The following is a 23,751-nucleotide window of genomic DNA, read 5'->3' as shown; positions in this document are numbered from 1 at the left end:
CATGATGCTGCCAATTCTGCTGCTGCTCCTTCCAGTCCTCAGTCCTGCTTTGGCCTGGATTGTAAGGGAATAACTTTTCTTTGACCCAATCATGCAAATTAAATAAAATCACCTTTAAACTAACATTTTCCTTTTTGATAATTTCACAGCCAGTGGAGGACTGGGAATCTGGCAATGTGACTGCATCAGTGGGTGACTCAGGTCAGTGCGTTTGTCACGTGTATGTGCCTGACACCACCTTCCCTGCCGACCGGGTGCAACACATGCAACAAGTCAGCAAAGATCTGATCTTGGAAGTGGAAATCCAAATGGACAAGGTGCTCGGGGACTGACTGACGGCATGATGGTGTGAAAACATGTGCTGTGGTATAAACGTCATCATGTTGACTTGTGTTTTCACTCAGATGGTGAGCTATGAAGGAAAACTGGAGATCTATCTGAAAGAACTCACGGAGCTGACAGTCAGAGTGGCCATGCTGCAGAGCAGCGGCGACAACTACATCAAACTGGACTTTGAGCTGCTCAGGATCGAGCTCCGAGAGTTTGACGCTCTGGTGTCGCAGCTCAGAGACTCCCTCAACTCCTCCTCGCCTCTGTTCGACAGCCTGTACACTGAGGTGAGAAAGTCACATTTGAATCTGTGGCGAGAATCTAGTGTTGGCCCCAGGAATCACCCTGGACTTTTCATGGTGTTCAAATTCAGTTTAACCAAATCTTCATAGATTTCTGTTTAATGAATGTGTTTATTTCCAGATTCATAACATGACGCTCATTGTAAACCAACTGGAGACCTATGACAAGACCAACCTGAACGTGATCCGCTTCGAGTTCGCCAAGCTGCAGAAGAAGCTAGAGGAGTGCCAGAAGGAGCAGGATTCCTTCAAGCCAGATATTGGTGAGGCAGCTGGTCAGAAGCTAGTTGACAAGACATTTAGATCCTCAGTCATTTTCAACTTTTCCCTCCTTTTTTTTTCAGGCAACTGCAACCACACAGGAATCATGAGCCTCAGCAAACCCATGGTGGTCCAAGTGAACGCTCATTTGAACGGAGGTTACCAATATGGAGGCTGGGGTAAAGACTCCAAACCTGTCCGAGGCTACGAGTCAATGTACTTCTACGGTGCATACAGCACTCCCCATGTGTACGACTTCTATTTGTACTCCGACTATGAGAAGCTGATTCTGAGGTCTAATTTCAAACACCATCACCTACCAAACGGTTGGGAAGGTACCGGTAACAATTACATTGTTCACGGGAACACCATATACTACCAGCACAACACGCCTTTCGGTATGACCAAGCTGAATCTGACCAGCTCCAAATACGACTCCCGAGTGATCCCAGCTGCCAGTCAGAGGTTCTCGTACAGATACGCAGATAACCAGAACCTAGACTTTGCAGCGGATGAAAATGGCTTGTGGGTAATGTATGCCTCAGAGGAGAGCATGGGTAAGATTGTCCTCGCCAAGCTAGATGAGAAATCGTTCGGCATTGCGGACGAGTGGAACACCGGTGCTTACAAGGAGCTGGCTGGCAACGCTTTCATGGCGTGTGGAGTCATGTACGCCACCAGGTCGGTGGATCTGAACACAGAGGAGATCTTCTATGCGTTCGACACCAAGACCAGGGAGGAGAAGCAGCTCAACATTCGCTTCCAGAAGTTTCAGGAGAAATACACCAACCTGGACTACAACCCTACTGAGCAGAAGCTCTACATGTACAACAACGGCTACTATGTGTCCTACAATGTGAAGTTTAACAGAGAATGATTCCTCAGCTTTGTGATCTAACGTATTGTGATTGGTACGACTGATCTGTGTTCGCTCTCTTTGTCCCTGATGCTCTGTGACGCTCTATGAAGCAATGTACTCTCTTCTTCTGAATAAAATTAAGCTGAAGCATTCAAATGATGTTATGGGCTGTTTTTTTATATAAATAGTGCAGTTACAAAATTGATGATGCATTCGATGAGGGGAAAAGTAGTTGATGAAAAAATATTTCCAGATTCCAGATATTCAAATGAGACAACTCATTGAGACGTAAACTAGTGTAAGTACAATCCAGAGGGTTTCATCCAATATGGCATGGTTTGAAAAAAACATTAATAAATGAATAGTTATTTTACTTTTAGCACTTTTTTGGATTCACATTAACAAAGTCCAGTTTAGGTATCGGTTCGGTCTACACCCTGTTATAACAGTGCATGTTCCAGTCACCATACATCACCTTACATTTCCCCTACGATCACACACATTTTGGCAGAACCTTTTAAAACTAGTGTTGGTAATCTGGAGAAAAGCGAGCAGGAACTAGCTACTCTTACCAATAACCGATACATCTCCTGCAGGTCTCTAGAAAAACAGATCGAAAAAAATCTCAATGAGTAAGTAAGTAAGTAAGTAATAATAATAAATTACAACAGATTTAAAAGAACAAGTACCATGCCAGATACATATAGCATACAGTATAAAAGCAAACTGCAATAATCATATTCTCTGTATCTTTCAGTGTCAAGATCAAAATTAAATAAATTTCCAGGTTCTGCAGCTTGGGAGTGAGCTTACAGAAAATGTGTCTAACTTAAAAATACTGGCTTGGTCAGCTCTAATGTCTCCAGAGTAAAATGGGTGGCGACCCAAAAGACACACAAACAGCAAAAAAAATTAAAAAGTTGCCGTCACTCTGTAATTAACTTAGATACATTTAATAGGTTGATACACAGGAGCAGAAATAAATTAATGTGCTTCAGCCGCAGGCCTCCTTCAGCCCTTCAAAGAAGACGATGATGAAGATGTTCCTGCCTTTTCAATACATTAGCATTAGCAGCATGAATCAAGAAGAAGCTGCTTCGTTCCATTCATATTCAATTTCCAGTTTTTCAATTAACCTACAGTCCCAGCTAATCAAAATATAAACTGGAGAGAGAAATGAAATATCATCAGTCCGGTGAACATAGCTTTTTACTTTGGTGTTTATGAGTTGAAATAAAAAAAACCCAGGGGAGGGCCAGAGGGGGGGAGGGAGCTCCAGCATGGAGCAGGAGGGGAGGAGAGGGAGGGGTGTTCATCAGATGTTGCAACTGCAGTGTTTTACGTCCAAACTGCTCTGTTGTATTGTGCACAAAGTATGTTTGTCATCTTTTTGCCATTTCAGACACATTTTGCCTTTCAGCTTCGTAAAAGCAGGCGAGACCTTACTACTGTTGTTGTGTCACATAGGAGATATATGTTGTAGCTCGAGATGAGGTCAATCATACAGTCTGAATAACCTTCAGGAAGAAAGCTACCCCTATATATCATTTAAAAAAATACTTTATTGTCTGTGCTAAAGTGGTCCTCTTGTCATAGTCACTGACTCTGAAGCACTACATTTTAATATTAAAATCACAATACTCTCAGTTATATTGTAAATAGATTTTAAAAATATATTCATTGGGCATTTTATACCTTTATTGACAGGACAGTTTAAGCGTGAATGGAAAGAGAGAGAGAGAGAGAGGGGAAGACGCACAGCCACAAGTCAGACCCCAGTCTGCCTCAGTATGTGAGTCACCAAGTCAACCAGATGAGCCACATCCTGAACAGTTCCTGTTCTCATGCTGTCCTTTTTCCAGTGTCTAAATAAACTTAAGTGTGAAGAAGGAAATAACCCAATCTGAAATCATAAAACAGTTCAAATCCCACCATGTAATGTGTATATATGCACATCTGCACTGATCTCAAGGATGCTAATAAAATTGTTATGACAGTGGTAATTTTGTTAAACATACTTCAGCCGGGCTGATAAGAAGTGTAACACCCTCTGATAATAGTGGACATCAGGTCAGACAGTGATCAGACAAACTACCAGCAGAGACATGACGCCTCTGACTCTGCTGCTCCTCTTTCCCATGATGGGTCCTGCACTGGGTTGGCTCGTAAGTCCCACACATCTTTATTCACCTTCAATTCATTGAAATCTATGAATTATTTTGGTGAAACAAATCTATCTTCTTGCAGCCGGTGGAGGACTGGGAGTCAGGGAATGTAACCACATCAGGTGGAGCTCTGGAGTGTGTTTGCAGCGTGTTCCTGCCCGACAGCATCTTCCCTGCCGACCGAGTGCAGCACATGCAGCAAGTGACCACAGATCTGAGGCTGGAGGTGGAAATCCAGATGAATAAAGTCAGTACGACAGGGAGCAACCTCTATGTTGTTCTTTTTACTTTTTTCCTAACTTTGGAATAAGTTGTGTGACACCTGATTTACAGCAAAGTACAATCAGGTTAAATTAAAGTGAAACCCCAGTGACCAGATATATTAGGGATTAGAAACCCATAATGACCTTAATCCTAATTTATCTAAAATAATGCAATAATATGCACACTTTGTTATTTATAATATCTTATGAGAAAAATAGTTACACTGACCATTTTTATGGATCTGAATGTAATGCGTATCAAAGTTTTCTGTACAATGTACAGACTCTATCCATCACATATATTCATAATGCACCACATTTGTACACAAAGTACCTGAAATGACACAGTTCCAGCTTTATTCGCAATGTCATGCTCTGTTTTTTAAAGCTCAGGTGTACGGCACAGTCATAATAATAATAATTGTCCAGATGATTCAGAATTTATTCTAATTCTGCTTATTATTTTCCTTAAAAATTAAGGATTTATTCTATACACCATACAATGCAGCATTACACTCCAGGATTTTAAAGAAATCAATAAGAACTATTAGCAGCCACAGATCCTTTGAAGGGAAATTTAATACAGAATATCATCTGTCTGTGTTGTGGTTGTGTTGAAATAGGAGAATTTGTTAAAATGTGGTAAACAAAATGTGTGTTTCAGCTTGTCCACTATGGAGGCAAACTGGATGTGTTCCTGGCAGAACTGACGGAGCTGACAGTCAGAGTGGCCATCCTGCAGAGCAGCGCCGACAACTACATCAAACTGGACTTTGAGCTGCTCAGGATCGAGCTCCGAGAGTTTGAGGCTCTGGTGTCGCAGCTCAGAGACTCCCTCAACTCCTCCTCGCCTCTGTTCGACAGCCTGTACACTGAGGTGAGAAAACTAAACTCACTACCTCGCTACTACCTCTACTGAGATTTGATTGTTTATGTGGTATATGTTGGATTGCTCCTCTGTGCCAGATTTACGACATCACTACTGTTCCAAACCAACCAGGGACTTTAGATAAAAAAACTTTTCAATTAGGGAAAGATTCTCACTGAAAAATTAACCAGAGTTATTGCCATGCACAAGAGTCGAACGTTCTGTGACATTTGTCTATTTGGCTCTCAGACTCCTTGTGATTTCATCAAGGTTAAATTGAGTGAGGCTGTATGGTATAGGAAACCCCCTCTGGGTCTGGACACTGATGGTGGTTGATGGGATTTCTGATGGTGGTTGATGGGATCTAAAGAATGTTGATGATCTGAATGAGGTGAGTAGACTGTGGAGGAGGAGGGTCGCAGCGAATCACTGAAATGACAGCTAACAGTAACAGAGAGGAGAACACATGGAAAGTTTGACAGCAACGACATGATTGGCTGATTAAGATCATGGCACAATCTGAATGGATTACGGTAAACACCCAACAGTCAAGGGGCAGGGAGAGTGAAAGAGAATCGTAAATGAATGGGACATAGATTAAGTCTTCCTGATTGAAGCTTCGTAAAAACTTCATGAACCTGAATATGAGCATGTCTCCTTTAATGTGTCTATATCCAGATTCGTAACATGACGCTCATCGTAAACCAACTGGAGACTTACGACAAGAGCAACCTGGATGTGATCCGCATCGAGTTTGCCAAGCTGCAGAGGAAACTGGAGGAGTGCCAGAAGGAGCAGGAGATCTTCAAGCCAGATGTTGGTGAGTGTCAGTTTTCTGAAGTAGTAACAGGATTCACGTGACATAGAGGTAATGACACCTTTTCTTTCCAGGTAACTGCAACCACACAGGAATCATGAGCTTCAGCAAGCCGACAGTCATCCAAGTGAACGCTCATTTGAACCCAGGTTATCAATATGGTGGCTGGGGAAAAGACTCCAAACCTGTCCGAGGCTTTGAGTCGATGTACTGGTACGGTGCATACAGCAGGCCCAATGTGTACGAGTTCTACCTTTACTCTAGTTATGACAAACTCATCCAGAGGTCGTCCTTCACGCACCACGGCCTGCCACAGGGCTACGAAGGCACCGGTAATAATTATGTCGTTCATGGCAACACCATTTATTACCAGGCTGCTAATCCATTCAGAATGTCCAAGTTGAATCTGACCTCGTCCGTTTACAGTCACAGACAAATGCCAAAAGCGAGCGAGAGATTCACCTACACCTATTCGCCAAACCAGTACCTTGACTTTTCAGCCGACGAGAAAGGATTGTGGGTAATGTATGCCACAGAGGAGGGCAAGGGTAAAATCGTGATCGCTAAGATAGATGAGAAATCGTTTGGTATTGAGGACGAGTGGAACACTAATTCGTACAAACCTCGAGTAGGGAATGCTTTCATGGTTTGTGGGGTTATGTATGCGACCAGGCCCAGAGATCTGAACACAGAGGAGATCTACTACTCCTACGATACTAAGACTAAGGAGGAGAAATACATGAGCATCCCCCTCCAGAAATTCCAGGAGAAGATTGTCAACCTGCACTACAACCCCACTGATCAGAGGCTCTACATGTACAACAATGGCTACTACGTGTCCTATAACGTGAGGTTTAACAAAGAATGAATCATCTTGTTCTTGATCTGCTGTATTGTGATTGGTGCAGAGGATCCTCGCTGACATTCTTTGACATTTCTGATCTCTCTCCACAACACTTTTGTTTCTGGAATAAAAATTAAAGTGAGCATTCAAACTGGTGTCTAGCTTTTTTTTTTTCATTTCTAACATTTGAGAATGGACCATACTCACACGGTGGCCATCTTCCTCTGATATCACGCTCAGGGTGGGAAGCTAAAATGCTGTAATTTAAAAAGATTATTGTTTTTATAAATTTGGTAATAAATGTGATATTAAAATCAGCATTAATGTATTTGATTTTAAGAATAGTCATATAATGTATTTACAGATCACTTTAACCAGAATATTTCCGATATCAGAAGACAGTTAACATCACACTGTTGGCTTAATCACATCCAGTACATTTTACTCACAGTCTTATATCAATATGTCCAAGATGAGCATTGTTATATCATGGCTAGGAAAAGCTGAATGCTAACGTTAGCTAATGGTAGCTGATGAGTGATCAAATATGTTGTGTAACCTGAAACCAAGTCCCTGCAGATTTTAACTATCCATTGTCTCTCAGCTGCTGATCAGTCAGGGAGCAGTGAAATTAACAGTTCAACCTGGATCATAGCAGTGCAACATTAATCTGTTCATAACAGCATCTGAGTGTAATGTCAGAGATGAACGGCCGCTGTGTGAATATGGTCAACGGGACTTGAGTAAAACAGTGAGAAATCAGACACCTCCCTTTTTGGGGGGGTTTTCGGGTGCAGTTGCAACATCTGATGAACACCCCTCCCTCTCCTCCCCTCCTGCTCCATGCTGGAGCTCCCTCCCCCCCTCTGGCCCTCCCCTGGGGTGGAGATGACTCTCCTTTGTGCTGTGGTTAGAGCCTCGCTCCATCTGGTACTGAGCACCAAGACCCAGCAGATTATAGATTCATGGGCAGGGTGATCCAGTGGACGGCTGACAACAAAGCAAAAAGCAGGGATGCATGATTCTTTTACAAAAGGGTAAATTCCTCTGTGGGATCTGCCACCAGTCAACACTGCAAGCCGAACACAGTCCATTTTAGAAGTAAAAGCCAGGGATGAAAATGGCCTTCATACAAAAATAGCACTGTCTCTTTAAATCAGACAGCATCTCTCACGTTAAGAGGAGGGGTCGTGAGCGCCTTGTGCGAAATGGTACCCTGAAGTGACATCATGCTGAGCCAATCGGCGGCCTCGCCTGGTTCTCTCTCCTCCTCTCCTGTTCGTGGGATGAGTGTGTTGATGCTGATGGAGACATGGGCTTCGGCTGCTGATGCTGCTGCTGCTGCTGGGGCGGAGGATCCAGGGCATGCTCGCCTCACATCAGGTACAGTGTGTGTGTGTGTGTGTGTGTGTGTGTTTCTGTGTGTACACGCCTGTTTTTTTGTGCTATTTGTGCATTTATTCAACATGGGGGGGCTGCTCATCCAGAGGTTTTGGAAATGCATGTTCAGAAGATAATGGAGAAGGCTGAAGATGGCTTTCTGTGTTTCATAACACTCCTTAGAGGATGTTGCCTCCATGACTGTGACCAGAATTGGGTGTGTATGTGTTTGTGTGTAGGAAAGGGACATTGTATTTTACATCCACTGTCTGACCTGTATTGTATTTGTTTCATGTGACAAATAATTATTCTAAACATGCTTGTTAGTAAAGAATATATTTGCCTTTCGGAAATAGTCCATTTCATGTGATTTGTCAAAGTGTGTGGGTGGACAACCACATGTGTATGTATGTATCCACAGTCTCTATACACAAATGCATGGTTTAATAGTAGTAAGGTGTGATCTTTAGGCTTTAATCGTCCTGCAGGGAACACATGAATATGTCATTAACCTCAGACATGCTAAGAAAGAAAACAAGGGTGACAGTGTTCTGAGTCATCTCACTGTCATCTTGGACTTTGCACCCCTGCTTCTTTCCATTCATTAGAAATAGTAGGCACACGCTTGCATTCACTTCCTGTGCTGGTCTGGAGGTTAACTCTTTGTTTCCACTGCCTCAGACGATCATGATCTGCTGCAAGGACCTGAGCCGTGGAGTCGCTGGGGCCGCGCTGAGCCCAGGGACTAGAGACTGTAGAGATGTGTGCTGGTGTTGATAAGACCAGGGAGCAAAGGTGAGAACCAAACTATACATCAACGAGCTTCGAGCAGCAGCAGTAACATTCACCTTCTTTTTCTAATTTCATAAAAACAGCGTGATTATAACTCAACTGTCTGCAAAGTCTGAATTAAGCCCAACAATTTATCCATCCAGGCCTAGCTGGACCTTGACTGGTCCAAAAACAAGGCAGCCATGGCAAAGAGAGACTACCTGGTGGAGGCGGCCAAACAGATCCGCATGGCGTTGGACAGCGAGGTCAATGAGGACTACGAGGCAGCTTTCAGTTACTATAAGAACGGGGTGGACTTACTGCTGAATGGAGTTCAGTGTAAGTGGATGTATTTTTTTTTTTATGCCAAACTGTGACAGGGAATGAGGAATTTAAAAGAGGCGTGTTTGCACAAGGCACATGATGGAATCATGGGCAAGAATAAAAACAGGAAGTCACAAACCAAAGGTTAAACACAGTCTTCCCCTCAGTGTCAATAGTAGCTGTGTGTTATTGCCTCTTATCCTGGACCAAAGGATTCAGGACAGAGTCTTGACTCGTCAAACTATTCTTTTCCGAGAGCTACTGCATTCTGCTGGTGTCTGATTGAGTTTAACTGTCGAACAGTGGACCCGAACAAAGAACGGCGGGAAGCTGTGAAGAGGAAGACAACCCAGTATCTGAAGCGAGCTGAGGAAATCTTCATTACACATCTGCAGGATAACCTTGGGAAGGGAAGCTCTCATTTAGGGGTAAGAGAATCACTGTGAGCTTTAAGTTTTCATTGTTTTTCTGTCTGTCTGATAGTTAGCAGGATAATAGAAAAACTTCTATCATGAAACTTGGTGGAAGGATGTGTTTTGGGTCAGGGAAGAACCCGTTACATTTAGTGTTGGCTCTGGATCAGGGGGCGGATCCAGGAAGTTTTTTTTACTTTGTTACTAGATGGTGCGTTTTTCAACAACAATTTTTCAGAAATTATTCAAGGATCTTGATTTAAAAAGTCAGGCATGTTTAAGGAAGTGATATTTATCAGTGTGTGCAAATTTGGTGCAGATCCAAATGAAAATACAGATAAAGTTCATTTAAATCTGGTTTCATAAGGGGACTGTTGGGCCTTGGTGGAGGTGCTGAGTGGCATTCTAGTTCATGCTAATATTTCTCAAATATTGTGAAACACAACACAATTCTTGGTTGCAATGTGCACTACCACTAGTACTCTATGTGACTCTTATCACCAGGGTTACAGCAGTCTGAGATTCCGTCCAATCAGACACTTGAGTTCGCCCGTGGAGGATCTGGAGATGTGTAAGGTGGTCGGAGTGAGCGATAAGGTGAGACGGACGTTCTTGAGTCTTTATGTGACACTTTGTGAAATGTACAGTAGAGATTCAGCTGCTTTCCAATAGTAACAAAAAGTTTAATTTTTATCCCACAGGTCCTGATTGTCCAAAGTATGGTCAACAAGGAGACATTTGTGGTAAAGGTGAGTTTTCCTCCATGGACACTAAACAAGAGAAAACAATGAAGTCCAGCCTAAATGAGTGGGAATTTCACTGAATTACTTTACATTTAAATCAAACACAAGTCCTCCTACATCTATCCTCTCACAGTGGGGGTTCGCCATCTGGCCTCAAATCAGTCTTTTTTCAAATTTTGTGGCAGGCCAGTTGATGGGAGCTTCCTCCATCCTGTCTCCCTGAGTATTACCCAGCATTGATCTGCCTGAGAGCTCTCACGCTTTTAGCCAGAGCAGCTGCAGCTCAAATTTCAGTCTCCAGGGAGACACTGCAACAGAAAGATACTAATCTCTAAAGGAGGCAATCCAAGCTGTCATGTATCCCCCAACATTTAGTATATAGTAATATACATTATTTTTCCTATATTAATGCAGATACTTTTGCCTTTCTAAAAAAATACATATTTACCTCTTTTGGGCAGTTTTGTCTTCATTGATATGACACTGCAGCGGGCTCAAGCCTCAGTATTTCCCTTTTCCTGAATGGATTAGTCATTACATGTGTGTGTTCTTGCAGAGTCTGGTCAAGTCGAGCTGGGAGAGCAGGGATCAGTCCACCATCATTCCTCAGGGGGTGCCATACATGGTTAAGTTGCTGAGGTATTACGTCAGCGAGGACGCTGTGTACCTGCATCTGGAGCATGTCAAAGGTGAGTCAGTATTGGGTGGACTGTGAGGTATTTTTTTTCATAATGCATTTAATCACAGAGTCGTATTAGCAACTGCAATTGCACTCAGTAGACTGCATATCTCCACCAAAGTCCAATAGTTCCCTTAAATTCAGTCAGCACCAAATTGCAGACACTTATACATATCCGTTTCCTAAGTATGCCTGAATATTTTTTTTATCCTGATTCATGAATTATTCCCTTGGAAATCAGTGAAAATGTCAACAAACGCCTTATATTGCAACGTTATACAAATACTTTTTTTTTTATTTGCTGGATCCGCCCACCCCGATTTGGAACTTCACCAAAATTTAATAGGCTTATCCTCTGGTCATACCTCACCCCTTCACAAAATTGAATGTCAATGGAAAACGGTTTTGTAGTTTTTCGTGTAATCCTGCTAAATAACAAAGTCAAATATAACCTCCTTTGCAGAGGTCACACTGAAATGCATTACTGTTTTGTTTAACTGCCCTCTATCATCCTAGGTGGGAGGATCTTCTCCAAACTGCACAAGCTGAGGAATGAGAAAGCCAAGGAACACCCAGACTGCTTCACCTCTGGTCAGCACAGCATCAAGCTGAAAACCAGCTACACCTCTCCCACAATCAGCACAGACTACCAGCACAACACCAAAGGTGGCACAGGGGGGATTCTGGAGAAATTAACTGATGAGAGCCCAGACACAGACTTCCCCACGTCATGGGACGAGACCCAGCAGCGCGTGGAGAGCTGCGGTACTCACTCCTACATCGAGGAGACGGGCTGTCTGCAGAACACACGCTCGGCAGCATCGTTTTACAGCAGGCTCGATCGATTGACTCTGCAGCCCGGCTCTCCGAGGACGCAGGTCAACACTTCCATCCATCCACCTGCCCCTAGTTTGTGTTTGCACTGCGGCGAAACTCAGGAAACGCCGGCTCTTCCTCTCTCTTGCTCCCGCGTCAGCCAAGCTCTGGACGTCATGTCAGAGCTCCACCAACAGAAAGCTGCGATGGGACTGATAGAGTGCAGTTCGGAGTTCGAGGTGGCTTGGAAAGCTGCGGACCCAGCGCACATCTGCGAGAAAGTAAACCCCTATGCAGTGAGCGACGGTGACGTACAGAGCACGCTGGGACAAACTGCACCTCAGACAAACAAGACCTCATTTATAAAAGCAGGAAATAGCGAATACAATGGTTTGAGTTCTTCCCCGGCCATTTTGCATCTCCCTCTCCATTGCCAAACCCAGATTCGAGGCAGGGCATCATGGGATACCAATGGCTCCAACCAGGGTTCACTTTTAAGTGCTAGCTCTGCAGACATAGTAACAGACTCGAATCAGGACAGCAGCAGCCCGACCATAGAGGAGGGAAGCGGTATGGTGGTCATCAGGAGCACGGACAGAGCAGTGTTTTCTGACCACACAGACACAAACATTACCTCAGAAAACTCCCGGCCTGGTTCTGCCTCGCTCTACCAATGCACGTCAGGGAAACAGGGGACACAGTCAAGGGCCCCTTGGACCCTCTCAGGGGGGAAACACAGAGGGGAAGCATGTCCCAGTGAGGTAAGAGAGGGAGTAGAGGAAGCCTACGAATTGAGTCCCAGAGAGAAGGTGGCACCTGCAAAGGATGGATCATTTATGGGCTGGTTCTCCTCTGGAGCCCAGAGGAGGGAGGACTATAAGGATGCCTTCTTTAGATCAGAGGAATCGGAGGGGCTGGGGGAGGACCAGATCATTGAGGTGGACGGCTGGTGCCACCTGCCTCGCTTCCCTGTCAAGTCCTCGCGGCCCACAGGCCAGGCCATGCAGACCTGCTGGGGGCTTCCCGAGGCGGAGGTGCGTGTGTGGGGGGCACAGATCCTGTTGGCCCTGGAGAGTCTGCATCAGCAGGGCGTCCTGTGTCGGGACCTCAACCCTAGAAATGTTCTGCTCACCAGCAACGGTGAGTTTGTCAAAGTGCCTGTATCGCAAGACTACATGAAGGGGGGGGGAAAACCAACAAAATAACTTTTTATATTTTGCAATGTTTTTCACAGGGAAGGTGTGTTTGACGTTTTTCGGCCAGTGGAGTGAGGTTCAGACCGAGATTAGCTCCACAGCCATGGAACAGATGTACTGTGCTCCAGGTAAAACTATAGCGTGGTTGTTCCCTGGTGTAATCTGCCCCCTAGTGGCAAGATATAGTTTGTGCACTTTGTTTATGAGCACAAGTGCTGCACATTGCATGGAAATAAAGAGCCACACTAGAGAAACAAAGACATTTTTTAAAGAAAGGTGCATGAATACACCCCAACAAGTGTTTTTGTTTGTCGACAGAGATCGGTGGAGTGTCCAGGGTAACGGAGGCTTGTGACTGGTGGAGTCTTGGGGCCTTGTTGTTTGAACTTCTGACAGGAATGGTGAGCAGAGAGCAAGTGTGAAGTATATGTATCTAATTTCAGCCATAACTGTAAAACAGACAGAGGAATGAGAGTGCGTCCCTCAGGTCCCATGTGCACATATGAAAAGTTAAAAGAAAACACAATAAAATATGCGCTAATCATAAATTGCAATCAAGTGCCTGAGTTGAAATTATTTAAATTAACCAAAATATAATAAAAATTAAATAATAAAAACATATTAGGCAGAATAAATCATAGGCATTAGAATTACTGTATAAACACACTACGAGTATGTTCTGTCTTATTTTATCATTGTGCATTATTTCTACAATCATGGCTTCTCTGTTCACTGTGCCTGCAGCCACTGTGGCAGCTCCACCCAGCAGGAATCCATTCTCACACCCAGCTGCTGATCCCCGACCACCTGAGCGCTGCAGCTGCATCTCTGCTCACCGAGGTCAGATCCGAGGCCTCACACACCCACAAGGCTTTCATGTTCAATTAAATGAATTTACAAAACGCACTCACGTACACAGTGAACGATCCAACAATATCTCCTCTCCTCTCTCCTACAGCTGCTTCAGTTCGATGCCGGCTATCGCCTGGGTTCTGGAGGTGGAGGTGTGAGTGACATTAAGTGCCATCCCTTCTTCAGTGGTGTCTCGTGGAAAGCTCTGAGCTGCTAGCAGGTGCGGCCACTGCACCTGTGATCCCTTTTTTCTGAACTCTGAGATGAACACTCCCCTGAGTCCAAGTATCCTCGAGAGGCCACGGATGCAGCACCAGACCCTGGTTCTCTTTGCGTCGTGAGCTTCCCGAAGAGAAACCATAATAAAAACAGAAACATTAAAACTGGTCACTAATGTCCCTGACAAAACATGACACAAATAAATTTATTACACTAAACTTTGAGCTTGAGTCAATGTGAGATTTCAGCATTTCAGCTTCATTGGCATCATGCATGAAAACTGATGCCACCTATAAATTCAGATTTCAAGATTTTTGGACTGTCCGCCATCAAATATTGTGGAAAAACAAGGATATTGGCAATAAATTACATTGTATATCTATGTTTGTTGTTAAAAACTCGAGTCATTGGTTAAAAACAAGTCATGTATGATCCTGAACAGATGAAGAGTTAAGAGATAAACCTCAAAAGAAAGATTCTAAAATGAATCAGTTGGGAGAACTGGTAATTATCTCTTAATAATGAATTTTGCATAAGGAAATGCAACAACTTTGTTTGTATATTTAAAAAGGATAAACCAACAATTTATGCCCTGGGTATATTCTTATAAATGTATTTAACGAAACTCAATATGAGAGCACAGAAGAAGTCCAAGACAATACCTACAGGTGAGTAATGCAGTTTTTATTGTTTAAAACTTAATTTTTTCTTAAATAGTCTTTCTTACACAGCATTAAAAGATCTTTCCTCGTGTTTGTAAAACAGATGGCATCAATTCTGAGGAGGATTTTGTCACTTCTGACATTTTCAGCAAGTGTTTCTTTGTTTAAAGCCCAAATATGTGCTCATTGTTCTCTCAACCAAAATTATGAAATGACACTATGCAGTTTGAACTATATTTGCCATTCATCTCACAATAAGGTGACATTTCATTTAGTTGAATGTAGAAAATGACATATAGCGCACATGTGTAATAGAACATCCTTTTCTTTTTGATCTAGACACCAGCACCACAGAAACCCGACCCTGACATTATCCTCAACAGCACCAACATATTAATCACTGCCAGTCTTACAAAATGTCCATCGCACATCCCAACTGTTCCTCTTTTCTATATTTAACCAACACAACAATATATCATCTGCAGTTTACGGTAATGTTCATCAGGTGAGAACAGCCACTGTTGTAGGATGGTTTGTTTGGTTGGGCCTGGAGTTCACAAGGGTTCACATGTCAAGGAGCAGCACCCTGGGGTCCTCCACCACCGACTTGATCTTGCGCAGGAAAGTGACGGCCTCTCTTCCGTCAATCAGACGATGATCGTACGTCAGGGCGACGTACATCATGGGACGGATCTCCACCTGCACAAGGGAAACGTCACAGAGACAAATTCCTTATACTACAGCTGGACATTTCCATTAGCTTCACAAAGACAATAAATAAACAAGCTTGATTTGATATACATCTATTGTACAGCTGAATAATAGGTGAATTATTCAATTGAGAAAATAACGGGCAACTATTTGTAAATTAATGATTATTCGATAATGAAAATTAAGCTGCAGCTCTAATCTATTGTTCATTCTCTCAATGCCAAATTTTCGTGAAAATAAAGATAAGACCCCTCTTCAATATGTCCAACTTGCTGCTTAATTACCTCCCTGATTTTGCAGCTACCACAAGCAGGAACATTTTCATTGAAAAAACAAAAGAAAACCTGATTCTCACTTGTAACGTAGCAGCAGTCTTTCCATTTGAATGGAGAAAATGAATGAGCTGGTTCATTGCGTCACCACTGTGATGTCATTATGGTGTTACTACCAGCACCAACAACTTCAGGAGCATCCTCCGAACCAGGAAATCTCAGTGTCTGAAGACCAGTGAGACTTCTGCTTCTTTTTTTTCTTCTATTGTTTAAAGAAGTCTCACATTTCTGCAGTTGGTCCAAATGTCTCAACTATCCCTCAACCTTTCACATTGCAAACTAACTGGTTCAGTTTGATCCAGACCGTGACCGACTCTTTGGCTGGAACTAAATTGTGGTCCATTGGCTCAAACACTTCTTTTGTCAAATTCAGATCAAGTGTATCTACTGAATCACTGCTACTTCATTTCCAATCAGTTTTCACCTGAATCTGTACGTGACTATTCTACTTCTAAGAACATTGTCGCCTTTTTTGCACACCATTGCGTGTTTATATGTTTAGCATTGAGGAAACAAACCTTGCCATCGACTGCCACAGGCCTGTCAAAGATGCCATGCATGCCTAAAATAGCGGACTGTGGTGGGTTGATAATGGGCGTCCCGAACATGGACCCAAACACGCCACCGTTACTGATGGTGAAGGTTCCTCCGTCCATGTCCTCAACAGCCAGCTCATTCTTACGAGCCTACAAACACACAATCACAATTAGAGCTAGTCACATGTTGAGGAAAACCAAGAAAAATGAACAGAATATTTAATAATAGGAAATATTACCTTTTCTCCCAACAAATTGATGGTTTTCTCAATGTCTGCAAAATTCATTCCCCCCACGTTCCGGATTACAGGGACCACCAGACCCTGAGAGAGAAGTCACATGATTCAGTTCTCTCTCCTTTACATTAGAGACGAGTGGGCTGTCAAGCACTTACACTCAGTGTTACAACATAATCCACTTGACTTACCTTTGGCGTGGACACAGCCACACTGATGTCGACGTAGTCCCTGTACACAATCTCTTTGGTTGTGTCATCAATTACTGCACACACATAAAGAGCAGAAATATTGTAAACTGGAAGAATACAGATTAATTTCCTTTTCTCAAATATAATTTCTCTTACATGCCAGGAACAAGGAACATGAAACCGACAGTCTGTTTTAGATTTTCAAAAGCCAGAGAAGAACTAACTAACCTATTTACTGCTCTTATACCAGCCTGAGCTATTTAGAAAGACCACAATGAAGCAGGAGGGGTCTCTCTAAATAGGTCAGGCTGGTATAAGAGCAGTAAATAAGTTAGTGCTGAGTTTTGAGGTTTGTCAGTGAACGATACCGAAACTTAAAACTATTCACCACACACACTTGCAGTGACCAACATGGAAAGACGACAGTCAAACTGATACCACAAAAAACCCATACCAGCATTGACGGCAGGCTGATCAGCCAGAGCGTAGGCAGCAGCCTTCACAAATGCCGACATGAAGCCCAACTTGATGTTGTGCTTTTTCAGGAAGGCATCTTTGTAAGACGTCCTCATCTCTGAGATGTTGCTGCAAGGAAACAGAAAAATATTCAGATCAATTTGCAACTTAGTAGAAAAGCAAGAGGCAAGGTTGAAGCCTATAAGATAGTGGATTTGGTGCATTTCCAAGAAATTAGGAGAAAACAAATGGTGGGTCTAAATCATGGGGTATTTTATGTAGTTATCTCTGGCAAGAAGGTTATGTTTTCACCCCTGTGTGTTTGTTGGTTGAGTCGTTTGGACGGATTACCACTAAACTTGGTGTATGGATCAGGAAAGAACCGAATCTCAGGGGGCAGATTCTGAATTTTCCCTTCTTTTTCAAACTTTTATGATATAATAGAATAATTGGATCTTGATTAAATCAGGCATGTTTAGGGGACTAAAATAAAAATTTACGTATGAGTAATTTGTTGCAGATCCAAATAAAAATCCATATCTAGTGAATTCAAATGTGGTTTGATAAGGGGACTGTTGGAGGTATGTACTCTACAGAGTGCCATTCTAGTTTTTAATTTCACAATAGCTAATTTATTTTATTATTTATTTAAGTTGAGTTGTCTTTCACAGCTGGGGCTCTGATCCACCATCATCCTACAGGCCGATAAAGTGTGCTACATGGAGGTGAAGGGAACTGTTTCAGGAGTAACATCAATGCTTTTTAATATGTGTGACCATTTTAAAGTTGTTTACTAGTTTGTTGTTTTTAAGCGCACAACCCATGACCCTCGCTAATAAAGTGAACACAAATTTTAAGACAAAAATAATTAGATACCAATACTGTAAAATTGTAAACATGTTATGAAAGATAGACATCACAAATATGACAAAATCCTGTAAGCTATCATGTATGTTTGCTTTTTGATAGATCACGGTGAATTAAAGCCACTGAAATTGGCCAGCTAATCGTTTCACCGTTGCTCATTTTTCTCTTGTATCTCTCTTTTTAATTGTTTGTTTTCCTGTCTCTAACCCTGTTGAAGCTCTAGGATTTCTCCACTAACATAATTAGCCACTCCCAAGACACAGACTCTCCGAGAAAGGAGAGAAGAAGCGATAAAAATCTTCACTTTCTAGGGCCTGTAAATCTTATTGGGCTGTCATAAAAGCCCATATCGGTTGAGGCAGCTCTTCCACTCAGAGCGCAGGTCTCTGTGGGCCCCCGCAGATGCTCCGGCCTCCTGCTCTGACTAGCTCCTTCGGCTCCAGATGAGCCCTAGCCTGGGAAGTCTTCCTCCAGACCGTCAATGTCAATCCAATTAGGATACATAGAAAACCCTGAATAGCTGAAAGCGGACACCACACATTTGCGGGGAAAAGAAATCCTCAAAGTGTCCTCTTCAGCACAGGGGGCAAGTGCAGACAATAACATTTCCTTGTAAATTAATAAAACCTGTTTTAACAATTCTTATCTTCGTTTTAGATGGCATTACGACCAAATATTTACATTCCAGTGTTTAAAAGGATATCGGGTTTCAAAAAGCTTTTCCGATTGGACAGATTCCAATCTATAACAATTTGTGCAAGCGTTGTTTGAGCCTTGAGCTTGACAGAGATGTACCAACACTATGTGTACTGTATGTATACTATGCTGTTACTGCATGAGAATACACACTATCAAACACGTCTATGGGTAATAGAGCAGATTAGATGTGTGCGTCTGAGGGCTCAATAATGTAGGTTGACCAATTTAGAGCTTCCTACCGCATGTCGACCTCATTAAACGTTGTCAACATAGCACAGGTGCTTTGGGCTTCCTTCAGTCTCTGGGCAATTCTTAGTCTCATGCGGTTCATCTTGACCTTAATCATAAAAAAAATTGAATTAATAGAAATACCAGTCTCAGTAAACAGTTACTCTTACTTTAATGGACCAATAAATAAATAAAAAAGCAATCAGGACCCCCCCATAGTGATTTTTGCACTTTACCCTGCTCTCTGTCCTGGCTCCTTTAGCTCCGCCCTCTGCTTGGGCCACTGGTGCAGCACGAGCAGCTGTGGGCTTGATGGCTGAAACTTCGAAAAAATAAATGAAGAAGCAGTCAGTACCTCTAGACATCAGTTTAGTGAAACTGGTTAAGGCCAGTGTTTACAGAAAACCCAAACAATGATTAACCATGTAAGCTTGAGGTCAAGAGCACAGATGTCAAGCAAAACACTTCTCACATGACACAGACAGTCTGTCTGATGAAAACTAACCTGGTTTGATGTCCATAGCATGTGCTGGCACAGGTGGCACAGGGGGCATAGTTGTGGGAATGGGGCCCACAGCCGAGGGAGGAGGAGGGGGAGGCGCAGCAGCAGAAGGTGGTGGAGGGGCCGCAGCGGCCGGAGCCTCGGCTTTTGGAGCTTCTGCAGCCTTAGGAGCAACGGCTTAGGACACAGCAGTGAATGGTTACAACATTAAAATGTCAATAAATAAATAAATAAATAAATAATCACATTAATCAGACTATACCATGTTAATATCGTAAATATTTCAGTACCACTCCTGGATTATACAGACCTCCTTTTCTAAGCTTGAAAAGAGGAGTTCCCGCCTCGACTTTTTCTCCATCAGGAATCAAAAGCTCCTCAATCACTCCAGCAACAGGAGCGGGAACCTGCACTGAGGTCTGATGACAGGCAAAACAATCAGTTTGAATTAGAGAAGTTTAAATTAGAAAAGTAAAAATGTACAGGTCATGTCTAAATTTCTCATGTTTGTAACTAACGAATGTATGAATTTAAATGTAAAGAAATCTAAAACCATATTTCCAGGATTTTATGTTAAAGTTTTATATTCAATTATCAGGGAAAAGGCAACAAGCCCTTATTATCTCATTGTTGTTGTGCAACATACTCCCAAGGACTTTCACTTGCATAAAAACATGAAATCTGTACACAGGGTTCCCACAGCTTCTTAAGCATTAAACCTAAGGACTTTTCAAAGACTTTCCAGGCACAATTACCACAAATTCAATGGCCTAAACAAAAATGCAATGTGTAACTGATGCTATATTTTTTATCTTGAAATAATGCCAATGATAATAATGCACAATTTGCGACAATTTAAAAATAATCATCAAGCTGTAATTAAATAATGATTGGTTATTGTAAATAAGATGTAGCTTGTGCATCTTATATTATTGGTTTCAAAAGTAAATGCATTACAATGACATCATTGTCTAACTTCATATTGATATGACATCATTCCTACCATATGATCATAAATGATATAAGCTTTAGGTTGTGACAATAGGAATCAGAGATAACTTGAAAAACACATTTTTTAAATATGCAGGACGTCATTTTCTGACTACATTGTGACTTCTTCATGATGCCACTTATGATAACATAATTTCATTACCATTATCAAGGCCAAACTAGGATAAACAACTTATGTACAATATAATTTTGATGATAAAACCTGGTTAAACCTTTGAAGGCTGCTATTCTCAATACTAATAAGGCATCTTTAAAGTCAAACAACTGCAACAAACACAATATTAATACCAGGAAATAAAAGTTGAAATTTTGAACTCTTATCTCATTCATCTATTGGTTTTAAACCCAAGCGTCTTCAGTGTATGACAAAAACTAATTTCTGGAGGGGACTAAATGTCTGTTTTCAAAAACTTTCAAGGCCTTGATTGAGATTCACAAACTTTCAAGAATTTTAAAGGACCGATGGCAACCCTTTGAATAAGATTTAATAAAATGTACCTTATCCGTCTCAATTTCGCACACCACCTCATCCTCTAAGACTGTGTCTCCAACAGCTGCAGGGGACAAAAATTTGGTTTTAGCATTACAACCGTCTGTTGACTCTGGTTGTGTTATGACCAGTGTTGTATCAGATAAGACTAATGCATGTTATTTTTTTTTAATTGAGTTACCTTTTTCCCACCTTACGTCCCCTTCTGTGACAGATTCTGCAAAGGCAGGGGTCTTGACTGTGACAACTTCATCCCCTGCAAAGACAAGTCAAAGGAAATGAAGTCCTCCACACATCAGTTTCTGTGCCTCATATCTGCACAGGTGTAAAAAAAGAGTCATACTGGGTAAAACATACTGTAGGCTACAGATGTCCTGAAGTACTGGATTTGGAAGATGCTGGATCGCGGATCCGATTTTCTGAAAAGAAAAAATTTAAATCAGGCATGAAATGGAAATACTAGAATAAGAATCATTCAATTAAGATAAACATTGGTGGCTTTTCATTTGGATTGTATGTAGGGCTGGGCAATGTAAAATGTATCGAAACTGAATTTTATAACCTCGGGGCTTGAATGTCGGGGCTTCCGGACACTTGCATGACGCCACGGGAGCAGTATGGAGGCATTTTCTGTTTTGTTTTTTTACGTTTGAAGTTGTAGTCATTGGATTTGGCTGCAACGCTGTTTACCCCTGAAACTCTAAAAGTGTTTCGTGGACTCATAATTGAGGAAAAGGTTTGAAATAATCATGATATTGATTTGAAGTCATATCGCCCAGCCCTACTTGTGTGGACAAACAAAACATTTCTGATTCATCATTTAATTTGGAGACAACCTCTGGCTGACAGACATATACTGATAATTAGAGGCTGATACCAATATTAGGGAATAAAACATACCCTACAACAAAATATATAGAATAAAATTTGGGATAAGATGTTTTTTAAGAAAAATTAATTTAATTGAGGTTTGATAGTTTACAGTTTACCCATAAACTTTCAGCAAACTAATTTATTGGTTAGGAACTGATGACAATTGAAAAACACATTTATGACAGTGTATGGGTGGCAGAGTTATGACACCGTCTGTGGTGACAACTATCAATAAAACAACTACTTCTTCATCATCATCATATACACGTGGTGTGATTATGTGCTTGAATTTCGACAGTAAATGTCCTTTTCTCAAGAGAAAAGCCAGATGCTTGGATGTACTTACACAGTGTTGTTGAAAGTGACAGAATGGCTTGCTGACAGAGCTGTTGGGGGAAGGACAAGAGAAGCTTATAAATAACTTCTTGCAGCAGGACTTTAAAAAAGCAAAGATTTGGCTTAAAGACTTCATGCTTGAACAGTCAGCACACATACCTGATGAAGCTCGACGAGCCAACGCATTATTCCCCTGTGAAGAGACAAGAGTCAAATATTAACCTTTGAAATGTGACTTTCTAAAGCCTCAGTTATGTCTGCAAGAATATGTTTGTAAGTTGGTTAAGGAAGACTTGAAGATAATAACAAGGCTCATAGAGACAATAGTTGACAGTGGAGATTATTCATTAGTGACAGTAGAGTCATCAATAGGTAAAGAAATCAGTGGTGTCGGTTCAAATGTCAGTTGTCAGTATTAGACGTTGACCTTTGACATTGTCAATACAACTAGCTAACAGGTAGCTTGTGGGTTAACATGGCAACTTAACCAGCAAATGCACATTCATATATGTATCTGTATGCATGTGTATGTTGTGAATGTGTGAGTCTGTGCAGCTTATTTAAAACCTGCATTACAGCTTGTTGACAATTTAACCCTTTAAAAAATGATCTCTACAGACTTTTGACTTTGCAGAATTAGATTTTAAACAACTACAGAAAGTCTGAAAGACAAACGTAACACTCAAGTTACATAAATGAGCTAAACTGGGTGTCACTATCTCCCATAAACCACAATATGACCTCAGCATGACAGCTAAAGGCAGCTAGTTTAGCTTATCATACAGTTAGCTTGGCATGGCTAGCATGTTCTTGCTAGCTGGCTAAATGTCACTAGATAAGTTTGCGTCAAGTAAGACGAACATTTCCCGGGGGTCTCTCTGCTTTGGTTGAACCTTTAATATTAGTGTCACAATATGAGACACAGTGGACACAAAGTCCCTGCTGTAGCCGTGAACACTTGCCACCGCAGGGACTTGTGTGAGGAAGTGTCAGACTGCCCTTGGCTCACAATGTTACGGCCTGACCGCGGCCTACAGCAGCCAGCTGGCTAATGCTAACGCTAACGCTAGCTCTGACAGCCGCAGAGAGACAGGAGTTTATCCCGTCAGCCTTTAACCCGCGTCGGTCTGCTCGGTGCCTACCTGGCGGAGGGCAGAGAGGGAGCGGCCGAAATTCCTGGTGAGACACCGGGACTGGGACAACATGGTGGCTGTGTGACAGCAGCCCGTCCGCGGAGAGGAAGCTGCGGGACGTACCGACAGGAGAGACACGAGGAAGTGGAGTGGGAGAAACCAAGAGCTCCGAGCGGAGGGGGGGAGGAGAGGGGGAGTAATTAGGGGGATCGGCCCCTGATCTTCTCTGCTCCTCTACTCCTCTGCTCCTCCACACTACAATCTGCTGGGTGCTCTGCAAATGAAGTATAAATACACATGCAGCCAAATATACAAGAAACCTACAGATTACATTCTATATAAAAACATTGGAGAGAGGAGATGAGAGGAGAGGAGAGGAGAGGAGA

General features: G+C 42.3%; 4 protein-coding genes across 7 annotated transcripts; 3 read left to right on the top strand and 1 right to left on the bottom strand.

Moving 5' to 3' along the window:
- Position 1: 1 nt before the first annotated feature.
- LOC118116844 (olfactomedin-4) lies at positions 2-1,770 on the top strand. The gene is made up of 5 exons (XM_035168775.1): positions 2-61; positions 150-317; positions 405-617; positions 754-895; positions 977-1,770. Exons 1-5 carry the CDS (start codon positions 2-4, stop codon positions 1,768-1,770), a joined length of 1,377 nt encoding a protein of 458 aa, XP_035024666.1.
- A 2,087-nt stretch (positions 1,771-3,857) lies between these two features.
- On the top strand, positions 3,858-6,835 carry LOC118116745 (olfactomedin-4). Its single transcript, XM_035168580.2, has 5 exons — positions 3,858-3,917; positions 4,000-4,164; positions 4,845-5,057; positions 5,727-5,868; positions 5,940-6,835. The coding sequence occupies exons 1-5, from the start codon at positions 3,858-3,860 to the stop codon at positions 6,731-6,733; spliced, it is 1,374 nt and encodes a 457-aa protein (XP_035024471.1). The 3' UTR covers positions 6,734-6,835.
- A 1,115-nt stretch (positions 6,836-7,950) lies between these two features.
- rps6kl1 (ribosomal protein S6 kinase-like 1) lies at positions 7,951-14,326 on the top strand. Of its 4 annotated transcripts, none has more exons than XM_035167194.1 (12): positions 7,951-8,092; positions 8,771-8,884; positions 9,025-9,199; positions 9,488-9,612; positions 10,102-10,194; positions 10,299-10,346; positions 10,897-11,029; positions 11,536-12,975; positions 13,070-13,159; positions 13,350-13,432; positions 13,776-13,871; positions 13,990-14,326. In XM_035167194.1, exons 3-12 carry the CDS (start codon positions 9,064-9,066, stop codon positions 14,098-14,100), a joined length of 2,355 nt encoding a protein of 784 aa, XP_035023085.1. In that variant the 5' UTR covers positions 7,951-8,092; positions 8,771-8,884; positions 9,025-9,063; the 3' UTR covers positions 14,101-14,326. The 4 variants fall into 4 exon arrangements, with proteins under 4 accessions (XP_035023085.1, XP_035023087.1, XP_035023088.1 ...); XM_035167196.2 differs by lacking the exon at positions 7,951-8,092 and adding an exon at positions 8,150-8,306; XM_035167197.1 differs by lacking the exons at positions 7,951-8,092; positions 8,771-8,884; positions 9,025-9,199 and having other exon boundaries at positions 10,110-10,194.
- A 439-nt stretch (positions 14,327-14,765) lies between these two features.
- Positions 14,766-23,531, bottom strand: dlst (dihydrolipoamide S-succinyltransferase). The gene is made up of 15 exons (XM_035168358.2): positions 23,375-23,531; positions 22,392-22,425; positions 22,243-22,282; positions 21,381-21,442; positions 21,205-21,279; positions 21,032-21,087; positions 19,833-19,941; positions 19,526-19,699; positions 19,257-19,342; positions 19,032-19,129; positions 17,225-17,355; positions 16,771-16,844; positions 16,583-16,666; positions 16,326-16,493; positions 14,766-15,463 (listed from the first exon to the last, which is right to left on the bottom strand). The coding sequence occupies exons 1-15, from the start codon at positions 23,435-23,437 to the stop codon at positions 15,329-15,331; spliced, it is 1,389 nt and encodes a 462-aa protein (XP_035024249.1). The 5' UTR covers positions 23,438-23,531; the 3' UTR covers positions 14,766-15,328.
- Positions 23,532-23,751: the final 220 nt, after the last annotated feature.

Source organism: Hippoglossus stenolepis, chromosome 10 (genome assembly GCF_022539355.2).
Source record: "Hippoglossus stenolepis isolate QCI-W04-F060 chromosome 10, HSTE1.2, whole genome shotgun sequence".
Lineage (NCBI taxonomy): Eukaryota > Metazoa > Chordata > Actinopteri > Pleuronectiformes > Pleuronectidae > Hippoglossus > Hippoglossus stenolepis.
The sequence above is the reverse complement of the archived record's forward strand: the minus strand, read 5'-3'. Positions and strand labels throughout refer to the sequence as shown.

What these genes read in the sequence shown, in the direction of transcription:
- dlst (XM_035168358.2), bottom strand. Translation starts at nt 23,437, where the DNA reads ATGTTGTCCCAGTCCCGGTGTCTCACCAGGAATTTCGGCCGCTCCCTC. An exon ending in CCCTCTCTGCCCTCCGCCAG is followed by an intron (nt 22,426 to 23,374) that starts GTAGGCACCGAG and finishes GTCTCTTCACAG; the next exon opens with GGGAATAATGCGTTGGCTCG. An exon ending in TTTAATGAGGTCGACATGCG is followed by an intron (nt 17,356 to 19,031) that starts GTAGGAAGCTCT and finishes GTTTCCTTGCAG; the next exon opens with CAACATCTCAGAGATGAGGA.
- rps6kl1 (XM_035167194.1), top strand. Translation starts at nt 9,064, where the DNA reads ATGGCAAAGAGAGACTACCTGGTGGAGGCGGCCAAACAGATCCGCATG. An exon ending in TGTTCTGCTCACCAGCAACG is followed by an intron (nt 12,976 to 13,069) that starts GTGAGTTTGTCA and finishes TGTTTTTCACAG; the next exon opens with GGAAGGTGTGTTTGACGTTT. An exon ending in CTGCATCTCTGCTCACCGAG is followed by an intron (nt 13,872 to 13,989) that starts GTCAGATCCGAG and finishes TCTCTCCTACAG; the next exon opens with CTGCTTCAGTTCGATGCCGG.
- LOC118116844 (XM_035168775.1), top strand. Translation starts at nt 2, where the DNA reads ATGATGCTGCCAATTCTGCTGCTGCTCCTTCCAGTCCTCAGTCCTGCT. An exon ending in GTCCTGCTTTGGCCTGGATT is followed by an intron (nt 62 to 149) that starts GTAAGGGAATAA and finishes ATAATTTCACAG; the next exon opens with CCAGTGGAGGACTGGGAATC. An exon ending in TTCCTTCAAGCCAGATATTG is followed by an intron (nt 896 to 976) that starts GTGAGGCAGCTG and finishes TTTTTTTTTCAG; the next exon opens with GCAACTGCAACCACACAGGA.
- LOC118116745 (XM_035168580.2), top strand. Translation starts at nt 3,858, where the DNA reads ATGACGCCTCTGACTCTGCTGCTCCTCTTTCCCATGATGGGTCCTGCA. An exon ending in GTCCTGCACTGGGTTGGCTC is followed by an intron (nt 3,918 to 3,999) that starts GTAAGTCCCACA and finishes ATCTTCTTGCAG; the next exon opens with CCGGTGGAGGACTGGGAGTC. An exon ending in TGGAAATCCAGATGAATAAA is followed by an intron (nt 4,165 to 4,844) that starts GTCAGTACGACA and finishes TGTGTGTTTCAG; the next exon opens with CTTGTCCACTATGGAGGCAA.